We start from the raw sequence: 13,362 nt of genomic DNA, 5'->3' as shown, positions 1-13,362 counted from the left end.
GACCAGAATATACAATTGGTACACTACACATTACAAAATTTTCACCAAAAAAAATAGGAGTTAGTCTAGTCTTCTAAAACTAATAGTCTAATAATTTGCAAGTGTGTTCAGTGCTTGTGTGATTGTGTTGTCACTTGGGTGCACTAGTAAACCAAAAAAAAAAAAGTGAGAGAACTAAATAGAAATAGAAGCATCAAGCTAGCAGCTAGTAGCCAACAGGTCAACAGATAGCATAAGCCCAAGTACCTAACCATTCCCAATCTGGTCCTCTCCATGATTAAGTCAGCAACATATCCACAAAAAATTCTCTATAGTTGGCTTTCCAACTCCAAGTCATCATGTACAAAAAAAAAAACCTTCCATACATACAAAGTCAATTCCAAAAAAATAATGATAAGTAGAAAATACTCACTCCATCCCAAATTGTTTGGTTTGTATTCCATTTTGGGATGTCCCAAAATTATGTCCTATTTAAAAATTCAAATACCATTAATTTATTAACATTCCCTTTATGCCTTTAATTTATTTGTGGAGCATTTTTTTAATTAAAAAAAAATAAAAACCTAAATTTTGAAATCTGCTATACGTGCCATCTTTATTCAAATTAAAAAAAAAAAAAAAGAGTAGAAAGATAAGAATTGAAGAGAGTATAAGTAGATAAAAACTAAGTAGATGAAGCAAGGTAGGGATAGAATTTTATGTTGGCAAAGAAACCTCAGAATTAGCAAGACAGTAGAAGTACGAAAGCTATTGTTTTGCCACTAGTAGAGTTTCTAATCTACCGTATTAAAATTTGATTTAAAGATAAAGATTGAATTTGGGTTAGGCTTGGTGGCTATAGAATTTGGAATTGAATATAGGTTTGTAGATTGTAAGAGTAGCACACTAATAGAATTTGAAATCTATAATAACTTTGAAAATTGCTTGGCAGTTGGCACCAATACTAGAATTTTTTTTTCTTAAATAATTTTTTAATAAAATTTGTTTAAGGGTAATTTAGGAAATTTTTAACTTAAAAAAAAAAAAAAAGAGATAAGGCAATTAATGATGTTTCCCTAAATAGTTGGGTTTTTCTAACTAAGCCAAACAATTTGGGATGAAGGGAGTAGTACATAACTATTAATAGTTAACACCATCACAAAACAGCAGCCAACAAACATAAGCAAATTAATAATAAGATGAATCCAAAAAAATGACCCGTGATGCTAAAAGAGGATTCTGATGCAATTGTGGAAACAAGAATCGCCAAAAAATAAGGAGCAACTTGAAAAAAGACTCGACATTTAGAAAAATTCACCCTCCACCAATCAAGAATATCAAAGCCTTCCATCTCAGGATCTTCACTACCAACACTTCTCCAATATTTATCATATTTCAATTTCATTCTTTGTGCCATACCCTTCCAAAAAGGATCACTCTTACAATTATACAATTGATTCAACTAGTCTTGAAGACTAACAAGTTCATGGAAGTAAACACTAGTAATAGTCATAAACAAAGAACCAGAAAATGTTAAAGTTGCCTCATAGAACATATTAAGAAACTTAGTAAAAAGTCTCACATTTTCCCAATCTAAAAACCGAGGACCACTTGATGGATCCTTAAAATAACGAAAGAAATGCTCAACATCATTCTCCATCCTTTCAAATGCAACTACAAATTTCTGTGCATTTTCTAACATCAAGTAGGTTGAATTCCACCTAGTAGACACATCAAGGCATAACAAACTTTATCTTTGAATTTTTTTTTTCCTTTTTCAACACATGCATGAACTTCTCAAATCTATTAGGAGAGGATTTCACATACCTCACTACATCACGAACCTTAACAATTTTACTCATTAAGGTCCTTTAGCCCATCTTGCACAATCAAATTCATAATATGCTTACAACAATGCATATGAAGGGACTCACAACCCAAGAGGCTACCCACTGTTGATGACTCTTTTTTCAGGCCACATGGCATTACTTCATTGGCAACCCATGCCACATCAACATACTATTGATTTTTGGGTAAATCTCTTTAAAGCACAAAATAAGATCATATCACATTCAACTACATGAATTGGGCTCACATCGCCCACACCATCTTCAGTTCCAGAGGGGGATTCATGGTCCACATTTCTTCATCAATTGGGCTCATAACTTACGACATCATCAACATCAATACACGGATTGGGCTCAAGTGATGAATCAAAACTCACGGCCTATATTACCTTTCTCATATTCAAGAAAAGCGGCTTCTCCAACAAAAGCCCATATTACACAAAATGATGACAAAGTCCAAGGAATGTCATCTCATCTTCGACTTATGATCCAAGCTCATGAGTTTCTTAGAGAAACTTTGGGAGTCGTGGTTTGAAGGGATAAGAGGCATCTTCAGTAGAGCTCCTACCGTTTAAATTTGATAAAAGAAACATGTTGCCTGACATGTTTTCTCCAACTCCCTGAACTTTGACGAGTCAGTGTGTAGTGGGTAACATGTGGTAAGCCTCTCTTATCACATAACACTCAAAATGATAAAACTCTCCATTGCTCTTTTCCTAAAACTTAATATTCATCATATAACAACCACTCAAAAACTCCAGCCATCTAAATGTGATTCAAATAACTATTCATTCAATCTCCAACTGTTGCTATACAAATTTGGAAACCTAATCATATTATTCTACATAAATTATATTACTTTTTCAGGTAGAATCCAACTCAAACACATGGCTAAATCTGATTGGCTATTTTTAATCTTGAAATATAAAATATTCATAATATCTTTAATACCCAGCTACCATCTGCCATAATCAAACGAAACATTCCCCTGCTAGCTGCCATAGCAGAACATTAAATGCTCTTCTTACTCACCAAGATTAAGTCACAACACAATGAGACCTTGACTAGATCTCTAAAGTTTCATTAACTATCAATCAATCATTCTTTGAACTGCTTGTTGTCCCTAAATGACATCCCCAGCACAAACTCAGGATCCTTTAAGTATTCACTTCTGAATTCAGGAAATTTTTTCTTTTGCTCACTATCAGAATTGTTGGGAGAATGCAACTGGTCCGAGGATGCATAGTCGGATCCACTTGGAATTTCGTCCAACAGCCAATTAAAAAGATTTGGAACTAGATCTAGGTGGGATAGTGATTGGTTTGCAAAATTAGGTGGGTGTGACAATGGATGGATGGCATTTGTGAGTTCTTGTGAGGGCTGATTGTTATGGGATATGGTGGGCTGAATTGGTAGTCATCCACAGTAATTTCATATAATTGTTCATTGGCTGGGTCATCATAGTCAGAGTCATACCATTCATAATCCACATCTCCCACGGCACCATTCCCATCCTTGCCCCTAACACCATTCCCTTCATCAACTATATTACCACCCTCCTCAAACCCATCATTAGCAAGAGCCCCAACCCTATCCTCAACATCAACTTCATCAACATCCCTATTCTCCACATTAACTTCATTATCATCACAATCACCATCAATGCCATCAACACCCACACCCTCCACACCAACACCACAACCAACCAAATTTGTAGCATCAATAATGCTGACATCCCTGACTAACAATTATTTCTGAACAAGGGTTGCATGTTCTACATAAATGTATATTTTAGGATCAATGGGGTCAAGACACTTAAATAATTCATGAGTATCACCATCAGTAGACAAATATCTTAGGCCATTGTCAAGATCCAACCCAGGCATAAGATAATAAAACTGGACATAATCTAATACCCCCAACTCCACACAATAATTATTAACCTCTGGTACAGAAAAGCAATCCGAATCCACATTATCATAAACTTTCACCTTGTCACCTATATACTTCCTCTTCTTAATTGAGTGGTGCAATACTCCATTGTAGTAAAGAACTAATGTAAAATTCTGACTAATCATCTTCCCTCTAAAAGTTTAAAATAAAAAAAATTAGCACACAACATAAGTATTTTAGCCGACAAAGACAGTGTTAAGTAACCCCACACATACCATTAGTCCAAAAGAGAAATAAAGTGCTGACATCTAAATACCCCCACACAGCAAACAATTCCTCCAAGTGGGGACCAAATTGTTTATAAACAATAAAATTGCATGTGAAGATGTTCAGCAAAGAGACAAAAAAAAAAAAAATTATATAAAATAGATTATCCTACGCATTTAATCTCACCTATAAGTAAACAAAGTCCAGCATGAGCAAACAAAATGCAACAAAAAAAGTCACCAGCTTTATAGCAAATAGACAATATATATATATATATATAAAATAGATTATCCTAACGCATTTAATCTCACCTATCAGTCAACAAAATCCAGCATAAACAAACAAAATGCAACAGAAAAAGTCACCAGCTTTATATAACACAACTCATCGTTCTGCTACTACATATACCAAAAAAAAAAAAAAAAAAACACACTAAAACTATTCTTGTGCTTATTCTTTGCTGGGTGAAGGTATTTATGAGAGAAGTGTTGGTTGGGGTGCAACGCAGATGACCCATTTATATACAGATTAGTTTAGTTTAGTCATTAAGCTGCAAAAATATACCTGCAAAGTGGCTGGGAAAGAAGCGAAGGACAAGCGAGGAGGAGCTACGGTAAGGCAAGGCAGAGCACACCCATCACCGATTCAGTCAAGGCAAGGGCGGCAAACTCAGTCTCTCTCTCTCTCTCTCTCTCTCTCTCTCTCTCTCTCTCTCTCTCTCTCTCTCTCTCAAATCGGCTCACTCTCTCTCTTTCTCAAATCTCTCTCTCTCTCTCTCTCTCTCTCTCTCTCTCTCTCTCTCTCTCTCTCTCTCTCTCTCTCTCTCAAATCGGCTCACTCTCTCTCTTTCTCAAAGTTAGGGATTGGAATCCTTTTGTTTTGTTTTGATTCAGGGGACGTCGTTTTGATTCAGCGAGGTATTTAGTTTCTTTTTTTTTTTCTTATTTTCTTTTAATTCCGAAAAAAAAAAGAAAAAAGAAAAAAGAAAAAAGAAAAAAAAAGGGCATCGTTTTGGTGTGGGTAATGGCAGCAGATATAGATTTCTAACGGAGCTTTGCATTGACAAAAATTGAAAGTTAGAGGACTGAATTGACAAAAATGAAAGTTAGAGGACTGAAATGAAAAAAAATGTGAAAGTCAAAAGGTTAGTTTTGCATTTTTGCCTTTATATTTTATTTTCTTACTAGTACTATGGACATATTTGTAATAAGGAAACCCCATAGTCATAGATCACAAGATTCAGCTTCTATCTAAAATTCATCTTTTTATTAGCCTCTTGAAAATAAAAAAATCTTGGAACCACCACTGCTGTTTACATGATTACCTATAGTAAATAGTGCGTTTAAGTACGAGATGAAGAGAACATATCGGTCGGCTCCAAAGGTCACTTGTTTAGAGAATGCAAATTGAACAATGTAAACTAAAAATCCATTACAAGACAAATAAAATGACTGGTGCTACAGATACATATCCTGAGAATCTTTTTTTGTTGTTTTTGTTTTGATTTTTTTTCTTCTACAGGTGGAGAAATCGCTTCTTATCCTCGTTAAATCTTGGCCAAACGAAATAGCTAAGATTGACTAGTGAAACCATTTATATGCATCAATGAAAGCGCACATTTGGTTGCACAAACACACATAACAGAAAGAAGAAAATGGATTCTTCAAATAAGGTAGTACTAACTGATAAGCCTCATGCAGTTTGTATTCCATTCCCAGCTCAAAGCCACATAAAGGCAATGCTAAAACTTTCAAAGCGTCTCCACCATAAAGGTTTTCACATTACCTTTGTCAACACTGAGTTCAACCACCAACGTTTTTTGCAATCTAGAGGTCCCAACTCCTTAGATGGCTTGTCTGACTTCCGATTTGAATCTGTTCCAGACGGCCTCCCTCCATCGGACCTCAACGCTACCCAAGATATCCATTTTTTTTGTGATTCCATTATGAAAAACTTCTTGGCACCATTTTCTGATCTCCTTGTAAAACTCAATGGTGCAACTTCAAAGAATCCTCCAGTGACTTGTATTATCTCAGATGGTTTCATGCCATTCACCATTATTGCTGCTCAAGAACTTGGAATTCCTATTGTAATGTTCTTCACTATTTCTGCTTGTAGCTTAATGGGTTATATGCAGATTCCTTCTCTCAAAGACAAGGAATCATATCACTTAAAGGTGTAAAAAAAAAAAACGCAATTCCCTACTGAAATCTTGCATTATTTTGTTACAACTAATCACAAATTTTTAAGCTAAAATCATTCATTGATTTTGCAGATGAGAGTTACTTCACAAATGGGTATTTGGACAGAGTGATAGACGGGATTCTAGGAATGAAAAACATCCGTCTAAGGGATCTCCCAAGTCCTATTCAAACCATAGATCCAAATGATGCTGTCTTTAAACTTGTGATCGAAGCAGCAGAAAGAGCTCCTAAAACTTCGGGAATTGTTATTCACACATTCAACGCATTAGAAAAAGATGGATTGGATGCTCTTTCAACCATGTTTACTCATGTATATGCCATTGGCCCTCTTCAACCACTACTAATGAATCACTTACCCAATGACCTTTCGAAATCAATTGGGTACAATTTATGGAAAGAAGAAACTGAGTGCCTCGATTGGCTTAACTCTAAATCACCCAACTCAGTAATATATGTGAATTTTGGTAGCATAACTGTTATGACACAAAAACAATTGATTGAGTTTGGTTGTGGACTTGCAAATAGTAAGCACCCCTTTTTGTGGATAATTAGGTCTGATTTAGTTGTTGGAGAATCAACCATTTTGCCACCTGAGTTTGAGGTAGAAAGTAAAGAAAGAGGCTTCATAGCTAGTTGGTGCCCTCAAGAGGAAGTGTTGAACCACCTTGTAGTGGGAGGGTTCATAACACATAGCGGATGGAATTCAACCATTGAAAGTGTGTATGCAGGAATACCAACGCTTTGTTGGCCATTTTTGGATGATCAACAAACAAACTGCAAGTATGCTTGCAATGAATGGGGCATTGGCATGGAAATTGATAATGATGTCAAAAGAGAGAAAGTAGAGAAGATTGTGAGGGAATTAATGGAAACAGAAAAGGGTAAGAAAATGAAGAAAAATGCAATGAAGTGGAAAAAAATTGCCGAAGAGACCACTTGTCCACTTGGATATTCTTCCATTAACTTTAACAATCTGGTGAGTGAAGTTCTTTTATCAAAGGGCTAAATATATTTTGTAGAATTTTTTTTTGACGTGACAATAATAAGGTACCCGCTACTAAGTTTGTTTATATTAAGTTTGGCTAGAAATTACTATCATCTATTGCCTATAAATAGCAAACTTTATTCTTCAAGAAAGGGCCCTTGACCATCCAACATCCAAGATGCAATGGAAAATTCAGATTCTCTGTCAAGAGACCTCTATGTAGAGATGTAGACTTATCAATATAAACTTGTAGAAGATTGTGGGCTAAGTCCCCATGTATTTGAATCCTTGTTCAATGAAATTTATATCTTTTGTGAGTGCATCATCCTCACTTCAAGTAGGCTTTGTTAAGTAGGCATTGCAATCATCCTCATTCGCATCGTTGTTATATTGTGTATTTCGCAAAAATTACTATTAAGTTGGTGTTACCGAACCCATTCCTTCTCTTGTGAAGTCAAATTCACTGCCTTGATCAGTGGTTTTCAATTACTATGAGCGGACAAAATCTGGTTTGTACTCAAACTAAGTTCTCAATGGGTCTGCTACTTGTTTATAAGCCCTCTCAAACTCGTTCTCCTCTTGTAAAGTTATTATTGCGCCACATGTATTGTTTGTTAGGTGATGATCAAATCAAGCACTCCCGTCCTTGTATGACTAAACATTGCATTAACATTCATTGCACTGATTGCAGAACGAACGAATGACAAAATAGTGGAAATCATTGCTTGAAAAAGACTATGACAGGTACTTGTTTCTTTATTGTGTAAGTGAGAAATAATTACCAGGTGAATTGTAGTCTTTCGATTCTGGACTAGGTGTGAAATTCATGAGTATTTATAGGTGTTAATGACAGTTTATGGATTTGGTTAGGTTTAATTTAGAGTTATTTTAATATAGGTCATTGATATTGAATTTGAATTTTGATTAACGGTGGATGTGGGTTTAGAATTTCACCAACTCTTTGTTAAGCATAGTCCATAGAGCTCATCTGTGCAAGAAGAGTAGAAGACATACAAACACGACCACGTTTATGACAAAAGGATTGCCCAAAGCTGTGTGTTTTGTTTAAAGAAGACACGCGTGAAACATTAGCTCCTGAAGTTCAAGCGTGTGATCACTTACTCACACAACGGCAACGCGGTCTCTAGCTCAAGTCTAATAGGAATATATGGTCCTCAACATGGTGCCGTTTGGAGTAACTAAATTATAACAAACTTTGTAACAGATTTTCCCTCCAGATTTTGGCACTAACATCTGTTAGCTCAGCTGTCATTTTCTGTTACTAACAGAATCAATTTTTGGTGAATTAGATCATGTGGTAGAAGTCTTAAGACATGTATAAGTAGTCACAGATGCGTTGTATATTATTCATTGAGTTCAGATTCCATTTTTGCATAAGAAAAATATCTCTCTCTCTCTCTCTACTATTCCGCCATTATTGGTTTATTTTCAAGAACTCAACAATTTCTTCATGGTATCAGAGCCTATCTTGGGAAGCTCTAATATGTCATCTTCAACCTTAGCCTCTGGTAGTTTTACCTCCAATACTTCAACTATCTTGGGAAGCTCTAATCTGGAGTATTGATGTCAAGATTTGGCTTTGAAAGAAAATCAAAGGCAAAAATCAATTTTTTTTTTCCTACCAATCAATCTACGGACTCACTTACTCCATCTAGAAAAATGAAATTAGGTGGTGCATCTTTTGAGTGCATCTGCTCCTGGTCATCGTCTTGTCAGAAATTTCCATAGATTGACCATCTTTTGCTTTGTCGTCATTTGGAACATAGCATTATTGAGAGGGAAAATTTGATTTTTGTACGCATTGGGTTCTTCTTTGCTATTTTAGATTATAAAATCTCACAATAATAGCCATCTGGTGTGAGGAGGGTAAGAGATCTAAGATTCTAAATAGGGTTGTGTAAGAGCTCAAAAAATGGCTCAAGCCCACTTAGAATAGTGGAACTCAGTATTTTTGGCCCAACACAATTAATTTGTAAGAGAGCAGGCTTTCTAAGTCAATTATAATGCTATGTAAGATCCAAGAGTGAAATTAACGAAGTAATGACTCATAATATGATGAAATGAAGCACAAGTTAAGTATACTCTTCCTCGGGCTTGTCCGAGGATGGATTGTTCGTATATTGTTTGCTATCTTCTTCACACAAGTTGATACACTCTTATCTCTAGTTTTGCTGCTATTTCTTCACCCATTTCCTAGAGGGGTTCCTTTCCTTTGTATAGTCCCCCCTAATGCATCTGAACTCTCCACTTGTATACCTCAGGGTTGTAGTTGGGATGCTTATCCCATCATGACCTTCTGGAGGTGGTAGAGAGTGTTGTAAGCTGTGGATTTATTGTTTAGGTGTCTTTTCCTCACAAATGCGGCCATCTCATTTGGTGCAATGCATTGAATGTAAAGATGATGGCTACCTTCCCCAGATATTTCCTCTCTTCTTCACATGCACATCTTTGAAGTCTTTTCCCATCCTTGGACTGGGCCTTTGGGCTTTACATTGTGTTTGGATCCCTCCTTCCCATAGTGGGTCCCGAGGTGCATTTGTTCCTTGGATGGTATGGGTGCTTGATTTCTAGCAAAGAGAAGAGTGGATTGAGAGAGTTTTATTTCTTAAGTTCAATCGAAGTGAAAGAGAAAGAGTTGTTGGGTTGGGTTTTCTCAGTCTGTGCGAAATTTTAACATTGTTTAGTGTCTCTAGTTAAGTAGCTACATGTCTTAATATTAAATGGGAACTTAAGGTACTGGACCTAAGGTATTGTATGTTTTGCCTTTTCTTTTTTCTTTTAAAATTTTAAATTTAGGTAAGGTTGACATAGCTGTCCAGGTGATTTTTGATGGGACAACAACTCTCCAAGTTCGTCCATTAAGCTCGTCCACATAACAGAGCACGCCCGTTAAGATGCTCGTCCTGGAAGAGATCGTCTTGGTAGAGTCCTGGTTAATCTCGTCCTGGAGAGCACGTCTTGAACAATCTTGTCCTGGGTAAGATCGTGACTCTTCACTACGAACCGTTGCCAACAACGGTTAAAGAAAACAGAGCCAAGCAATATAACTTCCGTGGCCGTTATGGAAGTTATCTCCAAGCTCTCTAGACTCCGCAACAATGGGGGAAGTTACATAAAAGAAATAACCGCTTATACACACTATATAAGCATTCTACGAGAAGGTAAAGGGATCCAGTTCTTTTTTCTAACATACTTGGAATTACACAAAATACTGACTTTGCCATCGGAGGTTTTTTGGCCGGCCTCCACCGGTTTCCTCTGATTTCTTTCTTTGTTTTTTCAGTATTCGCCAACACCCTCTTGATCGTTAGCGCCCGAGAGTTTCAACCCACTGATTTCTGAGGAATTATCAGTTGGCGCCATATGTGGGAAAGAATATTTGTCGCGATCGAACTTTATTTGTTAAGTTCTACAATTTCTTTCTCGGATAAAGGGTTGAAATGGTTCGGACAAGATCAAGGGCTACTAGTCCAGGCCCTCAAGAGAGTAGAGACGCTTCCAGTAATCCCCGTCACGGCCACCAATCGGCGCCTGTCAAGCAACCATCTTCTGTTCAACATGTGCAGTCGATGGCCGTTGCCATGGCGGAATTAACTTGCCAAAACCAGGAATTGAGAAAAGAAATTAATCTCTGATGGCAACGGCATGAGGTCTATGGAGAAGAGCATGGACAGAGCCAGGGAGATGGAAGAAATGCAGAGTTAGAAAGCCAATCAAGGGGTACCGCACCAAGAAGGGTGTCACATTTGGAGAGAGAAATGGACCAAATGAGGAAGGTTATAGACGAGATGAGGGAGAACATGAGGAGGACCAATCCTGTAGAAGATTTAGTTCATAGAATTGATTCTCCCTTTACGGCGTCCATTAATGGCCATCCCTTGCCGCCAAAGTTCAAGATGCCTTCCTTAGACTCATATGATGGGATGCGTGACCCATTTGACCATATTGCTATCTTTAAGACTACTATGCATCTTCAAGGGGTTCTAGATAAGACAATGTGTAGAGCCTTCCCCACTACCCTCAAAGGGCCCGCACAAGTGTGGTTTAGCAAGATACCCCCAAATTCGGAAAGTACCTTTGAAGAGTTGAGCAAGTTATTTGTTAATAATTTCATTGGAGGACAAAAGCACAAACGTTCCTCGTCTACCCTATTAACCATAGAACAAGGAGAAAATGAGAGCTTGCGGTCCTTCATTACTCAGTTTAATAGAGAAGCCTTGGCGATAGATGAGATGGATGATAAGCTGCTATTAGCAACCTTCCACAATGGGATCAATTCTGATCTATTCATTCAGAAGCTTTATGAACAAGAGCCCCAGACTATGGCTGAACTCATCTATTTGGCCCAGAACTTCATGAATGCAGAAGACGCAATTATTGCCAAGAAGAGGAAAAGAATGGAAGCGCATGCTCAGCACCACTCCGAACAAGGTCCTCATCCAAAGAAGGGGCGAACAGAAGATAGGAAAGACCGAGACAATAAGAAGGCAGGTCCAGTGCGAAATCAATAGTATACGCCGCAAAACATACCGTTGGAGCAAGTCCTTATGCAAATCAAGGACGACCCTTTTTTGAAGTGGCCAGAGAAATTGAAGGGAGATCCTAACAAGTGCAACAAGAACAAGTATTGTCGCTTCCATAGAGACCATGGGCATGACACGGATGAATGTTTCAATTTAAAACAGCAAATTGAGAATCTCATTAGACAAGGAAAATTGAGAAATTTCCTTGAACGTGATCACAAAGACGAGAAGTTGAAAGGGAAAGTAGAAGAGTCGACGCGACCTCCACTTGGAGAAATAAGAGTAATTATAGGTGGTTCAACAGCTCAGTCATCTAAGTCAAGAAAGACATACCTGAAGGTAGTTCAAAATGTTCAACTCTCTGGACAATCTACCAGGACGGGAAACACAAACAAACAGGCGATCACTTTTATGGACGAGGATGCGAAGAGAATTCATCACCCTTATGACGATGCTATTGTCATCACCTTGGTTATTGCTGATTATACGACCAGAAGAGTATTGATAGACAATGGAAGCTCAGCAAATATTCTGTATTATCCAGCTTTTCAGCAAATGAGGGTTGGACGAGACCAGCTCCGTCCAGTACACTCGCCTCTAGTGGGTTTTGGAGGAATGAAGGTACAGCCTGTTGGCACCGTTACGTTGCCAGTGGTAGTGAGGGCATATCTGCAGCAGGTAATCAAAGATGTAAATTTTCTTGTGGTAGATTACTCCTCCTCTTACAATGCTATAATTAGAAGACCAACTTTGAATAGTTGGAAAGCAGTCACATCCACTTACCACCTGTCAGTTAAATTCCTTACGGAGCACGGGTTAGGACAAGTGCAAGGAGACCAGCTGGCAACAAAGGAGTGTTATTTAGCCATGCTCACCATGGACGAGCAACAGCAGACGATGAGCATCGAAGAAAGGAGAATTGTGGCTGAACCCATTAAAGTGTTAGAAGATATTTCTTTAGATGAGAGTAACCTTGAAAGGTGTACCAAGATTAGAGCAGATCTAGAAGAGAAGATTAAGAAGGACCTCGTCCAGTTTTTGAAGAAAAACATTGATGTACTCGCTTGGAGTCATGAGGATATGCCAAGCATAGATCCTAGTGTCATCACTCACTGTCTAAACGTATGTCCTTTCTCCAAGCCAGTGCGACAAAAGAAAAGGGTGTTTGCCCCTGAGAGAGATAATGCTGTTAAAGATGAGGTTCAGAAGTTGATGGCGGCAAAGTTTATGTGAGAAGTATACTATCCAGATTGGCTGGCCAATATAGTAATGGTCAAAAAGGCGAATGGCAAGTGGAGGATGTGTGTAGATTTTACTGATCTAAACAGGGCTTGCCCCAAGGACAGCTATCCATTGCCGCGCATTGATCAACTGGTGGATTCCACTGTAGGCCATAAATTACTTAGTTTTATGGATGCTTTCTTAGGATACAACCAAATAAGGATAGACGAGGCCGACCAGAAGAAGACATCCTTTGTTACTAGTCAAGGCTTGTTTTGTTATGAAGTAATGCCCTTGGGTTTGAAAAATGCTGGAGCAACATACCAACGATTGGTCAATCACATGTTCCATCCTCAAATTGGACAAAACGTAGAAGTCTATGTGCATGACATGCTGGTGAAAAGCCTGGACTAGGGAAAGCA

At 37.8% G+C, this 13,362-nt stretch overlaps 1 protein-coding gene and 1 pseudogene across 1 annotated transcript; both read left to right on the top strand.

Annotated features, from left to right (window-relative positions):
• The first annotated feature begins 4,745 nt into the window (after nucleotides 1–4,745).
• On the top strand, nucleotides 4,746–7,512 carry LOC111999537 (7-deoxyloganetin glucosyltransferase-like; annotated as a pseudogene).
• Nucleotides 7,513–10,954: 3,442 nt separating this feature from the next.
• Nucleotides 10,955–11,707, top strand: LOC111999530 (uncharacterized). Its single transcript, XM_024031655.1, has one exon. It carries the CDS (start codon nucleotides 10,955–10,957, stop codon nucleotides 11,705–11,707), a length of 753 nt encoding a protein of 250 aa, XP_023887423.1.
• The last annotated feature ends 1,655 nt before the right edge of the window (nucleotides 11,708–13,362 follow it).

This window comes from Quercus suber, unplaced genomic scaffold (genome assembly GCF_002906115.3).
Source record: "Quercus suber isolate HL8 unplaced genomic scaffold, Cork oak 2.0 scaffold_207, whole genome shotgun sequence".
Lineage (NCBI taxonomy): Eukaryota > Viridiplantae > Streptophyta > Magnoliopsida > Fagales > Fagaceae > Quercus > Quercus suber.
The sequence above is the reverse complement of the archived record's forward strand: the minus strand, read 5'-3'. Positions and strand labels throughout refer to the sequence as shown.